The following is a 14,413-nucleotide window of genomic DNA, read 5'->3' on the forward strand; positions in this document are numbered from 1 at the left end:
GTAGCTTCACTTTCATTCACCGGATATTTTCAAATCTTTGCCAATACAACAGATCACAAAAAAAAAAGGTTTAGGGCCGGCCCCATGGCCAAGTGGTTAAGTTCACACGCTCTGCTTCGGCAGCCCAGGGTTTCACTGTTTCAGATCCTGGGCGCAGACATGGCACCACTCATTAGGCCATGCTGAGGCGGCATCCCACATGCCACAACTAGAAGGACCCACAACTAAAAAAATATACAACTATGTACTGGGGGCGCTTTGGGGAGAAAAAGGAAAAAAATAATATCTTAAAAAAAGTTTTAGGGGCCGGCCCAGTGGCGCAGCAGTTAAGTGCACACATTCTGCTTCTCGGCAGCCCAGGGTTCGCCAGTTCAGATCCCAGGTGTGGTCATGACACCGCCTGGCACACCATGCTGTGGCAGGTGCCCATATGTAAAGTAGAGGAAGATGGGCATGGATGTTAGCTCAGGGCCAGTCTTCCTCACCAAAAAGAGGAGGATTGGCAGTAGTTAGCTCAGGGCTAATCTTCCTCAAAAAAAAAAAAGTTATACTGTATGGGTTAGCAAAATTCAATTAGTTTACAAAGAAACCATTTAAGCTTTTTGCAAAGAAACTCTGGAATAAATTTACTCCAAAAAGCCTACACTCAGGGAGCCAGCCCAGTGGCACAGTGGTTAAGTGCGCACATTCCTCTTTGGCGGCCCAGGGTTTGTCAGTTCAGATCCCGAGTGAGGACATGGCACTGCTTCGCAAGCCATGCTGTGTAGGAATCCCATGTATAAAGTAGAGAAAGATGGGCACCGATGTTAGCTCAGGGCCAGACTTCCTCAGCAAAAAGAGGAGGATTGGCAGCAGATGTTAGCTCAGGGCTAATCTTCAAAAAAGAAAGAAAGAAAAGGAAAGAAAAGAAAAAAATCTATACCCAGGAAAAAAGACTGATCATCAAACATTTGTGTATCATATTGTCACAAGTTTAGTGATTGCAGAAAAAAGGGAAACCACCTAAATGTCTAATGGGATATCCAATGTCCAAGAGAGGAATACAGTCATGCATCTCTTAAGAACAGAGATATGGTCTGAGAACTGCGTTATTAGGCAATTTCATCATTGTGCAAACATCACAGGGTGTACTTTCACAAGCCTAGATGGTATAGCCGACTACACACCTAGGCTACATGGCATTAATCTTATGGGACGACCGTCTTATATTTGGTCCAAAGTTGACCAAAACATCATTAAGTGGTACATGACCATAATTAAGTCTGGAATAATTATAATGACATAATATGCAGCATTTTAATGATATAAGAAAAAACGCACAAAATAACAGTAAGGAAAACTTTATAAAAAGATGATTCTTACTGGGGCCAGCCTAGTGGTGCAGCAGTTAAGTTCGCATGTTCTGATTCAGTGGCCTGGGGTTTGCCAATTCAGATCCTGGGTGCTGACCTACATACACACCGTTTGTCAAGCCATGCTGTGGTAGGCATCCCACATATAAAGCAGAGGAAAATGGGCACAGATCTTAGTCCAGGACCAGTCTTCCTCAGCAAAAAAAAAAAAAAAAAAAGAAGAAGAAGAAAAAAATGATTTTTACTAACTAAGGAGAAATTCTTGGGTTTATCATAAATGAATAAATCTCAACCATAATAAAATAGGTAGTGAAGTAAAGGAGAAGGTCTAGCATGTCTTGGAATCTTCTCTCCTACAAAGTTAAAATAAGAGAGTAACAGTAAAAACTCTCAAAAGTCTAAGAGGAAACAAATGCAAATTGAAGCACATTCTGAAAAACAACTGTTTTGGACTCTTCAAAAATGCCAATGTCATGACACTGACATTTTTGTCATTTGGGAAACTATTATAGATAAAAAGAAATTATACACATGATAACTAAATTCAATGCGTGATCTTGATTGAATACAAGATTAAAATAAAAGTTATAAAGGACATTAGTAGGCAATGGGGGAAATTTAAATATGGACTGAATAATTAGATAAGAATATTGAATAAATGTTAAACTTCCTCAGTGTGACAATTATATTGTGGCTTTATAAGGGAATTTTTTTTTCTTTCTTGAGGAAGATTAGCCCTGAGCTAACTACCACCAATCCTCCTCTTTTTGCTGAGGAAGACTGGCCCTGAGCTAACATCCATGCCCATCTTCCTCTAGTTTATATGTAGGACGCCTGCCACAGCATCACTTGACAAGTGATGTGTAGGTGTGCACCGGGGATCTGAACCAGTGAACCCCCGGCTGCCAAAGCAGGACATGCAAACTTAACTGTTGCGCCACCCGGCCAGCCCCCATGAGGATGTCTAACTAATAGCAAAATTCCTGAGCAAGGAGAGGTGACAGAAAGAATACACCACTCCACTTGTAGCACAATACAAAAAGCAATGGATTTAGCCTCAGACTAAATACCACCATTTATTAGCTGTGCACTCTGAGTTACATTAACATCTCTGGGCCAATTTCCTCATCTGAAAAATTGGACAAATAATCAGCGGTGATGCAGAAATCTAAGAGCTCATGATTATGAAATATCTGACAGATAATAAAATGGTCACACCTTGCCCATTCCCTCAAAATTATTTTCAAATTATTCTAAAAGCTACCCATAAGAAATCGTTAAGTATTTATTAATGCCTGACTCCGACTTTAAAAAAAACACCAATTAATGAAAGCTTGTAGTGGAAAAAAATACTAATCACATGTCTTGCCTATTGTTTCAGTTCCTCCCTTCCTTCATTAATTATTATAAACTTACTCTGTGGCCAGGAATTGTTAGACTACAGGTGCTGTGACTAGTGCTGATCAAGACAAAGCACTTGCCCCAGTGGAACTGACATTCTACTACAGAGAAAGACATACAAATTAGAACAGTAAGTGCTATGAAGAAAAATACATTGGAAAATAAAGCATCAATGCTGGTGTAGAGCGAATGGTTATTTTAAGATAAAACAGCTTTTCTGATGAGATAACATCTTAGCAAACTGTGAATAAAATGAGAGCAAGACCTGTAATGATCTGGAGACAGAGCATTCTCTAAGCAAAGGGAACAAGACCAGTCTCTGACAGAACAAGCCGGCAGTGTTGTAAAATAGTAGATGTAGCATGAATTACAGTTTTAGCATGAATACTTAGTAGTCAAAAGCAAATTGAAAAATGCTTTACAAATCACCACACTAAGCTCTCTGGCCCCAGGAAACAATTTTTTTACATTGTGTTTGTTTCCAGTTCCTCAAACCTTATTTGAATGATTCCAACCAACAGCTCAATAAGAGCCAGAGGTGGGTACAATTAACAGAGATAAGAGGAATCAATGTAATAATCAACTAAGGAACTTTTACACTAAATCCAGTCTGAAGACAAAGGATGAACATCAAGAACTTCCTCATGGGCAAAAGAAGGGCACGATTATAGGAAACAGGTTTAGGAGCCAGCGCTAATGGCCTAGTGGTTAAAGTTCAGTGCCCTCTGCTTCAGTTCCCGGGCACAGAACCACACCACTCACCTGTCACTAGCCATGCTGTGGTGGTGGCTCACACAGCAGAACTAGAAGGACTTACAACTAGAATATACAACTACGTACTGGGGCTTTGGGGAGAAAAAAAAAGAGAGAAAGACGGGCAACAGATGTTAGCTCAGGGCAAATCTTTCTCAGTAAAAAAAATAAGGTAAAATAAGGAAACAGATTTAATGACTATTGCAAGTACTTAAAAATATTTTCAGGTAAATGGAGAGAGACACCACATTCATAGATTGGAAAAAGTCAATACTGTGAAGATGTCAACGTTCCAGAGAACCATCTGTAGAGCTGATGCAATTTTGTGTGTGTGTGTGTGTGAGGAAGACTGTCAACTAACATCTGTGCCAGTCTTCCTCTATTTTACGTGGGATGCCACCACAGTGTGGCTTGACACATATAGTGCAAGGTCTGTCCTGGATCCAAACCCGTGAACCCTAGGACACCAAAGCAAAGCATGCAGACTTAACCACTATACCACCGGGCTGGCCCCTATGCTGGCCTTTTGATGAGAATTGCATTTGGGCTGGCCCTGTGGCCTAGTGGTTAAGTTTATGCACTCCGCTTCAGCAGCCCAGGGTTCACGGGTTCGGATCTGGGGCAGGGACCCTGCATTGCTCATCAAGCTATGCTGTGGCAGCATCCCACATATAACAGAGGAAGATGGGCACAGATGTTAGCTCAGCGACAATCTTCCTCACAAAAAGAAAAAAAAAAACCCAGCGTAATTTTTTAATTGACAAAAGCTGACTTTAAAATCAGTAAGGAAGGGGCCGGCCCTGTGGCACAGGGGTTAAGTTCACACATTCCGCTTCGGCAGCCCAGGGTTCACCGGTTCAGATCCCAGGTGTGGATCCTGGGTGCAGAGATGGCACCACTTGGCAAGCCATGCTGTGGTAGGTATCCCACATATAAAGTAGAGGAAAATGGGCACAGATGTTAGCTCAAGGCCAGTCTTCCTCAGCAAAAAGAGGAGGATTGGCAGCAGATGTTAACTCAGGGCTAGTTAGCTCAGGGCTAATCTTCCTCAAAAAAAAAAATCAGTAATGACATACAAACAAATGATAGTAACCAGAACAATTCTGAAAAAAGAATAAAGTTGGATGATATCATCTGATTTCAAAGCTCAGGACAAAGTAATTAAGGAAGTATAGTATTGGTGTAATAGACATACTGATCAATGACAGAGAAAAGAAAGCACAGATTTTTCTTCTAGATTTTTGATAAAGGTAAAAGTTAACAAAGGGGAAATTATAATCTTTTCAATCAATGGTGCTGGAACAACTGGATATCTACATGAAAAAAATGAATTGTTACCTCATTTTCTACTCAAAATGAATCACAGGTATAAATAAAGCTATAACATTTCTCAAGAAAACATTAGAAAAGTTTTGCTACCTTAGAAAATACAGATCCCATAAGGATACAAAAAGCACAAACTACAAAAAAAATTGGTAAACCAGACTTCACAAAATATAAAAACTTCTACTCTTTGAAAAATACTATTAAAAAACTTAAAAAGCCAGCCACAGACTGGGAGAAGTAGTCAATAGTACAGACCTGTACCCAGATTTGTTAACTCAGTAAGATGAATCACTCAACTAAAAAACAGGCAAAAAATTTCAACAGACACTTCACAAAAAGAGATAGAAACAGCCAAAAGAGCAGTACATGAAAAGATGCTCATCATTAGTCATTAGGAAAAGAAAATTTAAGCCATAATGAGACACCCCTATACTCACTAGAACATCTAAAAGACTAAAAATATCAAGTGTTGGTAAGGATACGGAGCAACTAGAACCCATTCATTGCTGGCGGGAATGTAAAATGGTACAACCATTCTGGAAAACAACTTCACAGCTTCTTACAAAGATGAACATACAGCTATTTACCCCTAAATATTACCCAAGCCACATGAAAGCATAATGTTCACAAAATGGCTTGTACACAAATGTTCATAATAGCTTTATTCAAGATGGCCAGTAGTTGGAAGCACTTTGAACACCCACCCACAGGTCAATGGACAAACTGTGGTTATAATGGAATACAACTCACCCATAAAAAGGAACAAAATACTGATACAATGATATGGATAAAATCTCATAAACATTATGCTAAGCAAAAGAAAACAGAAACAAAAGAGAACACACTATATGATTTCATTTATATAAAATAGTAGAAAAGACAAAACTAATTTATAGTAACAGAAATATCAATAACTGTCTAGGACAAGGGTAAGGGGTGGGGAACAACTGCAAAAGGGCACAAAGGAACTTTGGTTGAATGATGGAAATGTTTTATATCTTGCTTGTGGTGGTAGGTTACATGAGTACATACATTTGTTAAAACTCATTGAGCTCTACACTAAAATTCAGTGTATTTTAATGTCTGTAAATTATCTCAAAGTTCATTAAAATATCATTCATTCTAATTTAAATATAAAATTTTGCTTTGTATACAACATTCAGTTAAGTTGGATGAAAATCATAATATGAAACATTCCTGAGATTCAAGTAGGAATCAATACACTAAAGTTTGAAGAAAGTATGACTTTTGAGTCCTAGAGGTACACAAAAATTTATTTATATACACTGAATATTTACTCAATGCCTACTTACCATATGCCAAGACAGTCTAAACTACAAGACAAGACAGACATCCAAAACAGAGAGAAACCCATATGTAACTGCACAGAAGAAAGACATTTGAAACTTACGTTGTTAGCAAGAACGCCCCATCACCACATCTCTCCAGAGCCTTTCGTGCAGGAGGTTTTGCTGCAAATTCTACAAAACCTTTTCCTGTAGCTCTACCACGATCATCCACAACCACAACGGCTTTCTCTACTGGACCAAACTGGGAAAATGCTTGCTCTAGAAGCTCATTGGAAACAACTGGAGAAAGGTTCTTGACAGTTAGGGCTGCTCCATGTGTAGCAAAACGAATTCGGAGAGGTCTGCTCTTCAAAATGGTGCCATCCAACTCTGCTTTTGCAATTTCAGCCAATGTTCTGGATTCCTTTTTAGGAGGAAAAATTCACTTTTTAAAGATTATAGTAAGACAAAAATTTAAAATAGTGGTTTGTTTCTAGGGAGGAGAGCTGGGTAGCTTTAGGAAATGACTGAAAGGGTCACTTTGTTTTTGTGTCTTCCAATTTTGGTATAACATATACTTTATTAATTATTCAAAGATACGTCATTTTAAACATTTTAAGTAGAAAGTCCCAACCCCAATGTCCTGTTTCAAGACTTCACTTAAAGATTATCTGCTCATAAACGAATTACCAGCACTGAAACCTTCAAAGTAATACCTTTTTTAAATCTGCTATATATATTAATTAAAATACACAATTATTTGAGACCAAATACCAGTTACTAGAAACTATTATTGAAAACAGAATAATTCTCTATAAACTCCATGTTTTTGTTATTTATATCTCAATAAAACATACCACCTCTCCAATGCCAGACAAATCCCCTTTCCCTTTTATTTCCATTTCTCTTTTATATTACCTGTAAACACTACTATCAGGTGTTGTTAACCACTTATCCTGAGATGCCTTCATAGGCTATACATTTCTCACCCTTATATTGAGAGAGGCATCAGACACATCCGTGGGTTACAAGAGTTCTCTCCATTAATATAGAGAAGCAAATGCACATGCACTTATTGTAAACCAGAAAACACGTTCATTGCTGAGACCACAAGAGAACTCCCTTCTTGAAGAATTCAAAGTTGGTATACAATACAGACATCTCAAACAATAAAAAACAAACTGGTAAATTTAATACAGCTATACTCTTTTTGTGTTGTGAGAACTCTCCATGGAGACTGAAAGAGGCTTTACATGCATTTCTAAGAAGAGTACAAACATACTGTCTTAAGAAAGAAGTCTTAAGGTCACAACCGCTCTTTATTCAATCCCTAAAAGGTTCATGACAACTTTAAATTACTGCACTTATGCAAAAATTATCTACAGAACAAATTTTACAAAGACAAAGGAATCTAACCTTTTTACAGATATTCAAAATGGCCAAATTATTACTCTTAAAGGTAGCAGTAGTATGAGCAAACACTGAATAAAACAAGGGACAAGTACTTTGTACCTAATACACTATATAATCCAAGAACTCTGAGACAGATTTCAGGAATGCAGTCTTGACTTAAAATGCTGTCAGGTATAACTGGGAACGAGAAGGGATGAGGAAATTTCATGGGGTGATGATAATGTTCCATATCTTGATATGAGTTTAACAGATGGAATTATCTAAAATCACCAAATTATACACTTAAAATTCATGCACTTCACTGTATGCAGATTTCAAATACCTTAAAAAATAATACTGGACTCTAGTTAACGATAAGCATGCTGGAGTGTTTAAGAATCATGGACTGATGGATAGACAAATATGTGAAAAACATAAATGGCAAAATTTAATTGTAGAATCTAGGAGGTGGGTATATGGATGTTCATTTCTCTCTGTCTGAAATTTTTCATAATAAAATGTTTGTGGGCAGGGGGATAGAGAGCCTGGTGAGGACTGTGTAAAAATGAAAAGTCCTTCTAGAAGGCATCGCCTGTTCAGATTCAGTCAGACATATTCACAATGTCAGATTTTGGTTTTTTTGGGAGAAGCAAGTAATTTTTTACTGTTGGCAACAAATTCAACTTTTAATACGTTTTGGGCCAAATAAAATGTTTATGCTGTCAGGAATTTTCAATGCCATAAACACTTTTCAAAGTTTATACTTTTCATTGTTTTAAATGTTTCTACATCAGGGCTTCTCAACCTCAGCACTACTGACATTATGGGCAAGATAATTCTTGACGTAGCAGGCTGCCCTGTGCATTGTAGGATGTTTATGCCAGGAGAACTACTCCTCAGTTTTGACTACCAAACTGTCTTCAGACATTGTCAAATGTCCCCTGGGAAGCAAAACCACCCCATTTGAGAACCACTGCTCTTAATGTGTACTGAAGTATCTGTAAAAATCAATTAAAATTATGTATTTGAAATGAAATCAAAGACTTCGTTACTTCATGCCTCAGAATGATAACTTTTACCTAGCTACTATATGCCATTCATTATACTATATATCCTATATATTACTCTGTATGTATATACAGAATATATATATGCATACGTATGTGCATATGTATTATACTATATACATGCATTATCTTTCATCAGCCTCATCAACAATCTTATCAAGTGGGTTTTGTTACTAACCCCACTTCATATATGGGGAAACAGGCCCACAAAGGTCTAAGTAACTTGCCCAATAATCACTGCCAACGCTAATTTAAATCTATACAGAATTCACAACCTCCACCAATATACCATAAATCCTCCTGGTAACCCTGCAATCACTCTACATAAAGAGCAAAACTGGAGATTCTTAACTGAAAGGAACACACATACAAAAAAGAAACTAAGTAACTATCCCAAGATAGAGAATGCTGGAACTAGGGTCTAATGCTTTCCAGTGGACCCTTCTCAAAGCACATGATCTTTTCCCTCACTGTTTACAGTGGTTAAAGTTCCCCACTGCAATAGTACTAAGTTAATATGTACAAGGAAATCCACTGACAAAAAATGGAAATAGCATTCAAGTCAATCAATTGAAAGTTGCCTAAGTAACCCGTAGTACATTCACACTGTGAAATAAAATATGGTCATGAAAATCAATCTAAAGACATAAAATAATGTCAAAGATAGATTAAATAGAAAACTCAGGGGCCAGCCTGATGGCGCAGTGGTTAAATGCACATGTTCCGCTTTGGCGGCCTGGGGTTTGCCGGTTCGGATCCCAGGTGAGGACATGGCACCACTTGGCACGCCATGCTGTGGTAGGCGTCCCACATATAAAGTAGAGGAAGGTGGGCATGGATGTTAGCTCAGGGCCAGTCTTCCTCAGCAAAAGGAGGAGGATTGGCAGCAATTAGCTCAGGGCTAATCTTCCTCAAAAAAAAGAAAAGAAAGAAAACTCAGAACATAATACAATATGTATAGTATGGTTTGATTTTTTTATGGAAAAATTACACAAAGGTTAGCAGTGATCGTGTTTAGTAACTGTATTAGGGGAAGGAAGATCTTTCACTACTGTTAAAATTGTAATTAAGAGAACTTCCCTGGAATAAAAGATGACATGAAATTATACGCTGGATGGGCCGGCCCACTAAGTACATTCTGCAATGTCTTCTCTAATTAATATTTGATCATACTTTAAGAAGTATGTATCATCTCATAATTAAAAATAAAAAGCACGAGGGAATGGGGTTTAATCCTCAATGACTAAATGAAAGTAAATGCAGTTGACTTTAATTCTTTAATTAGAACAATGGTTCTCAAATTTTAAAAACCATCAGAATACAAAAGAGAAGGGTGCTTAAAACCCAAGAAGATTGCTGGGCCCCAACTCCAAAATTTCTGATTCAGCAGATCTAGAGTCGGGCCCTACAATATGCATTTCTAACAAATTCCCACTTAACTGACAGGGTGAGACATTTTTTGAAATGGGTGTAGGGTCAGCACTGCTAGCATGAATGGTGGGGATAATAATTTAAGTGACCTTCTCCTTACTCTAGAGAGAGATCTGAAGCTGTTGGACAGGAATGACACTTTTGTGAATCACTGCTCCAGAAACCTGGTTTACTAAAGCCAAAAGAAGGGAAAAGAAGGATAAAAGTAGAAACCAAGTTCAAAAAGCAGGGGGAAAAGATAAAAGAGTTCAGGTCAAACTAACCCCAGTTTTAACTACATTAAACTAGCTTTAAAATGCACTGTAACTTTTCAGTTAATTTATCCAATCTAAACTGTCAGTAACCAGGCAAAACCTAAAAAGAAGCTTTTGGGTCTAAAATTCCACAAAATGTGTCTAAAATGCACAGAGAGTGATCCCTAATGTACCATGGGCTCACAATAAGAATTAGGACCTTAGGAGGAACAGCCTCTTAAATTCTTTTCCCCACTATTACATACTAGCAATGCTGATCCTATACCATCTCAAAAATGTAGTCTCGCCTCATCAATTAACTGGAAAATTACAACCACCAGTCTAGGAAAATTTATTTGCATTTTAAAGATTAATTACTGAACAAGCAAAAAGTATTTCTAGAAACATAAACCAGATAAAATTACACCAATATTTAAGAGCCACTACGCCACCACTACACACTACAACCACTATATCATTTCTTATATTCAGATCAGGTATACACTGTATGATTTTAAGTAGAAAAAAAAAACATAATAGCCCAGAAATATTTAAAGCTTTTAAATTTACCTGTTAACCCACAGAGCTCAGATTAAACAGTTATACACAAAGTCAACTTTTGTAAACTAAATTCTACTTTCCTCCCCCCCTCCAAATTCTACTTTCTGAATGACAAATTTTTAACTTTCCCACATAAAAATTTAGAGTGATAGGTTTGGAGGAGCATATTCCAAAAGAGCAGACAACAGCAGCCCTTCTCACCTCCACATTTCATAATCCCAGAGATCTTCAAAAGAAAGGAAAAGCAATGAGTTCTGCTGTCCAGCATAGTAGCCACACGTGGTTACTTAAATTTAAATTAACAATAAGTAAAATTTAAAATTCAACTCCTCGGCCACAATAGCCACATTTCAAGTGCTCAAGAGTCACATCTGGCTAGTGGATATTATATTGCACAGCACAGATACACAGCCATTCCATCATTTCAGAAAGTTCTACTGGACGGTGCTAACACACTCGAGGAGGAGAGATTCTCAGCAGCTTCAAAGACAGGAAAGAAAATGACGTTTCCATGTCAATAAAATGCTTATTCGCTTTTTTTAAGTGTAAGGCATCCACAACAGAGGGAAAAGCAGCCGCCTTCCACTCTTCCTCCAGACTGTCACCTTCAGAATAAAGCAGCATGGTGCCAGAAGCTAAAGATCATGAAAATGTTAAATAACATCCACTTGGAAAGCTTACTAAAAGTTGCTTATAATACTTTATCGTAGAAACCTAACTTAACTTTGTTTAAGGTAACTTCTGGATTTATACTAAAAATAATTTTACCAAGTGACAGGCTGTTTCTCTAACGTCCAAAACATAGTTAAATGTATTTATAATTTTATGTTCAAAATGTACCAATTATTTAACTTGAATTTTAAGGAAACTTCCATGTCTCATTAATACCCCATGAAGATTTACCTTTCTGTTGACGCCATTTAGATGTTCACATGTTTTCCCTAAAAAATAGTGTCGTTTTATTACAATCAATTTTCTCTACATATTAATATTTTGCCTCGTCCACTTAGTGGAGAGAACTCGATTTTGAAAGTTAAAGTTTCAATAAGAAAGCTTCCACAACCTCAATGAACATAAAATTTGAGGGTCAAACTAGAAAGACAACACACACACACGTCATTTATTTGTGTAAATATCTCTCTCTAAGCAAGGCATTTTGTTGGGAAAAAATCCAGCACCTAAGTATAAATTACAACTACGCTGTATAACTTGACACTGACGGAATTCACCACAAAGCACAAAGCAAAGCCTAATAAGGTAGCTATCTCGTCTTGTGTCCACACTCACCGTTCAAATTTTCTTAAAAATACGAGGCACAATTTTTGCACGTTATTGGAAAACTTTTTAAGATTTAGATTAAAAAGGGGCAAAACATCTACTATCCTAGTGTTAAAGTGCATAATTAAAATACAAAATAGTATATAATTCATCCTTCCCCCCAAAACGAGAAGCCGTCCAGAATGCTGGGCGGGGGGACGCCGCACATCACCTCGGACGCCCCCCTTCCACCCCCGCCCAGGACTGCGGGGAGGGGAGAGACGCCGGGCTCCCCGCCGGCCGCGCGCGCCCGCGGGAGGCCACTGAGACGACCGGGACAACGTCCCCGGACCGAGCCCGCCGGCCGGTCCTTCACACCCCGCTTCCGGCGGCCCGCGGCTCGGGCCCCTGCCCCTCCAGGGCACGCCCGGTGGAGCCCAGGGCGGCCTGGAAGATGCTCGGGCGCCGCGGCGGAGCGCGGCCGGCGGCCGGGGACACTCACCAGACGGATGAAGCCGAAGCCGCGGTCGCGGTTGATGAAGACTTCGCTGGGCTCGCCGTAGCGCTCGAAGAGCCGCTTGAAGTCCTCCTCGGTGATGTCCGTGGGCAGGTTTCCCACGAAGAGGCGGCAGCGCTGCGTGTACGTCTTCTCGCCCGGCTTGAGGAAGCTCTTGATGTCGATGGTGAAGCCCACCTCCTCGTCCGCGTGGTCCTCCGGGGGCGCGGGCGGCGCCGGCTCCCCGGACAGCGCGAGCGCCATGGCGGCGGCCGGCTCGTTCTCCCCCGCCGCCGACTCGAGAGCGCGAAGGCGGGCCGGGTTTTTCTCAATGCGCACTTGCTTCAGGTTTCCTCTTAGCATCATGGCCGTGAGTTCACTGCGGAGGCAGTCCAGAGCTACAGCTGCGTCCCTGGGTGCCCTCTGCGGACGGAACGAGGGAGGAGAAAGGGGGAAGCGGCGAGGTCGCCCAGCCAGCAGCCCTGCCTGCGGAGACTCACTCCTGCGGCAGCCGCATGTTCAAAATGGCGCTGCCCCAAGCCGTAGTCAGAAGAGACGCCGACCGCGAGCCCCGCCCCTCGGCGCAGGCCGGCGCCGGCACCAACGCGCCTGCGCATTCTTGGCGGCAACGGCGCCTTCGCGAGCGCGCGCAGGCGCACTACATTACGAGCCTTACGGTTCCAAGCCCTCTCGTGGCCTCCGAGAAATGCGGTTTCCCGACCCGTGTGTGACAGACACTGGTGGTTGCACTTATGGGAAAAGTTATGTGATGTGCTTAGCAGTGTGAAAATACAATGACTCGGGAACATCCATGTTCTTTTAACTATCTAGCTCAATTTTCAACAACTCCGGGATAATCACAACTTGCAGATTTTACACACGGCACTGAATAACAAGGTGTTTCCCAGTAACTGAAACAAGTAAAAACACGTTATTTCTGCCCATTTCAAGAGCAAAGTTTTTATTGTATTTCCTAATGAAACAATCCAATTCTATAAAATAATTGCGCCGTTGATTATTGACCTCAGAAAAGGACTGCATGAAATTGTTCCTGCAGGTCGTAGAACCAGTCCATGAATTCCTGTGGACCATGCTCTATGACAAGGGTCAACAGAGTTTTCTGTAAAGCCAGATTGCAAATATTTTAAGATTTGCAAGCCATACAGTGTGTACCAAACGACTCACTCCTGCCCAGTACTGCTTCTGGCACATGGTAAGTCTTCAATGAGTGTCACAAAGAAATGAATTCACAGTCACTCCGCAAAACAGTTCAGCAGTTTCTCATGAAGATAATCATATGCTTACTTTAGAACAGCAATCCCCTCCTATTTATCCAAGTGAAATTGAAGAGGGATACCTGAGAGTTACTGTAAATATTCACTAGGAATCTGATTACCCTTCGACCCTGATTACCCACCCACACAGATGAAATGAAGTTAATCTTGTTAATTTACTCTTTTCTTGTGTAACCTGAGGGGTGACTCAAGGGTCACAAGGAATGATGAATTTGTTTTGAAGAAGAAAAAGAATGTCTTCAAGGAAGTTACAATCACCAGAAAACCAGCCCCCAGCTACAGTGGATGCCCACAAGTCAGACTGCCAAAGGGTCCCCTTTATTTCTCAGAAACTCCTCCTCCCAAGCTCCTTAGCTCTATGAAGACTCCCTGCTTTTTTCTTTGTTAAGGTGGGTTTGAGACAACCTATACTCCCACCTTCTCGTTTTGGCCAATTTAAATGAAACTTTCTACCTCTCCAAGCACCAATGTCTCAGGGATTGGATTATTGCACCTGGTGCAGGAATTTGAGATTAAGAGGTTTGGTATCAAAATGAAAACTGGTATTCACACAAAACCTT

At 40.0% G+C, this 14,413-nt stretch overlaps 1 protein-coding gene across 20 annotated transcripts in view; it reads right to left on the reverse strand.

Annotated features, from left to right (window-relative positions):
* Positions 1 to 13,171, reverse strand: part of PSPC1 (paraspeckle component 1) — a 103,654-nt gene extending 90,483 nt beyond the window's left edge. For 15 of the 20 annotated variants that reach the window (XR_011506809.1, XR_011506808.1, XR_011506802.1 and 12 more), the window contains exons 1-2: positions 12,565 to 13,136; positions 6,244 to 6,545 (exon numbers count right to left, since the gene is read on the reverse strand). Coding sequence is in view for 1 of the 20 variants with exons in the window: in XM_070520323.1 (XP_070376424.1) it covers positions 6,244 to 6,545; positions 12,565 to 12,924 (662 nt within the window). In the remaining 19 variants the exon portion in view is untranslated. Of the gene's footprint in view, positions 1 to 6,243; positions 6,546 to 12,564 lie in introns of all 20 variants that reach the window. The other 5 variants (XR_011506813.1, XR_011506800.1, XR_011506801.1 and 2 more) reach the window with 3 other exon arrangements.
* Between the last annotated feature and the right edge of the window lie 1,242 nt (positions 13,172 to 14,413).

This window comes from Equus asinus, chromosome 11 (genome assembly GCF_041296235.1).
Source record: "Equus asinus isolate D_3611 breed Donkey chromosome 11, EquAss-T2T_v2, whole genome shotgun sequence".
Classification (NCBI taxonomy): Eukaryota; Metazoa; Chordata; class Mammalia; order Perissodactyla; family Equidae; genus Equus; species Equus asinus.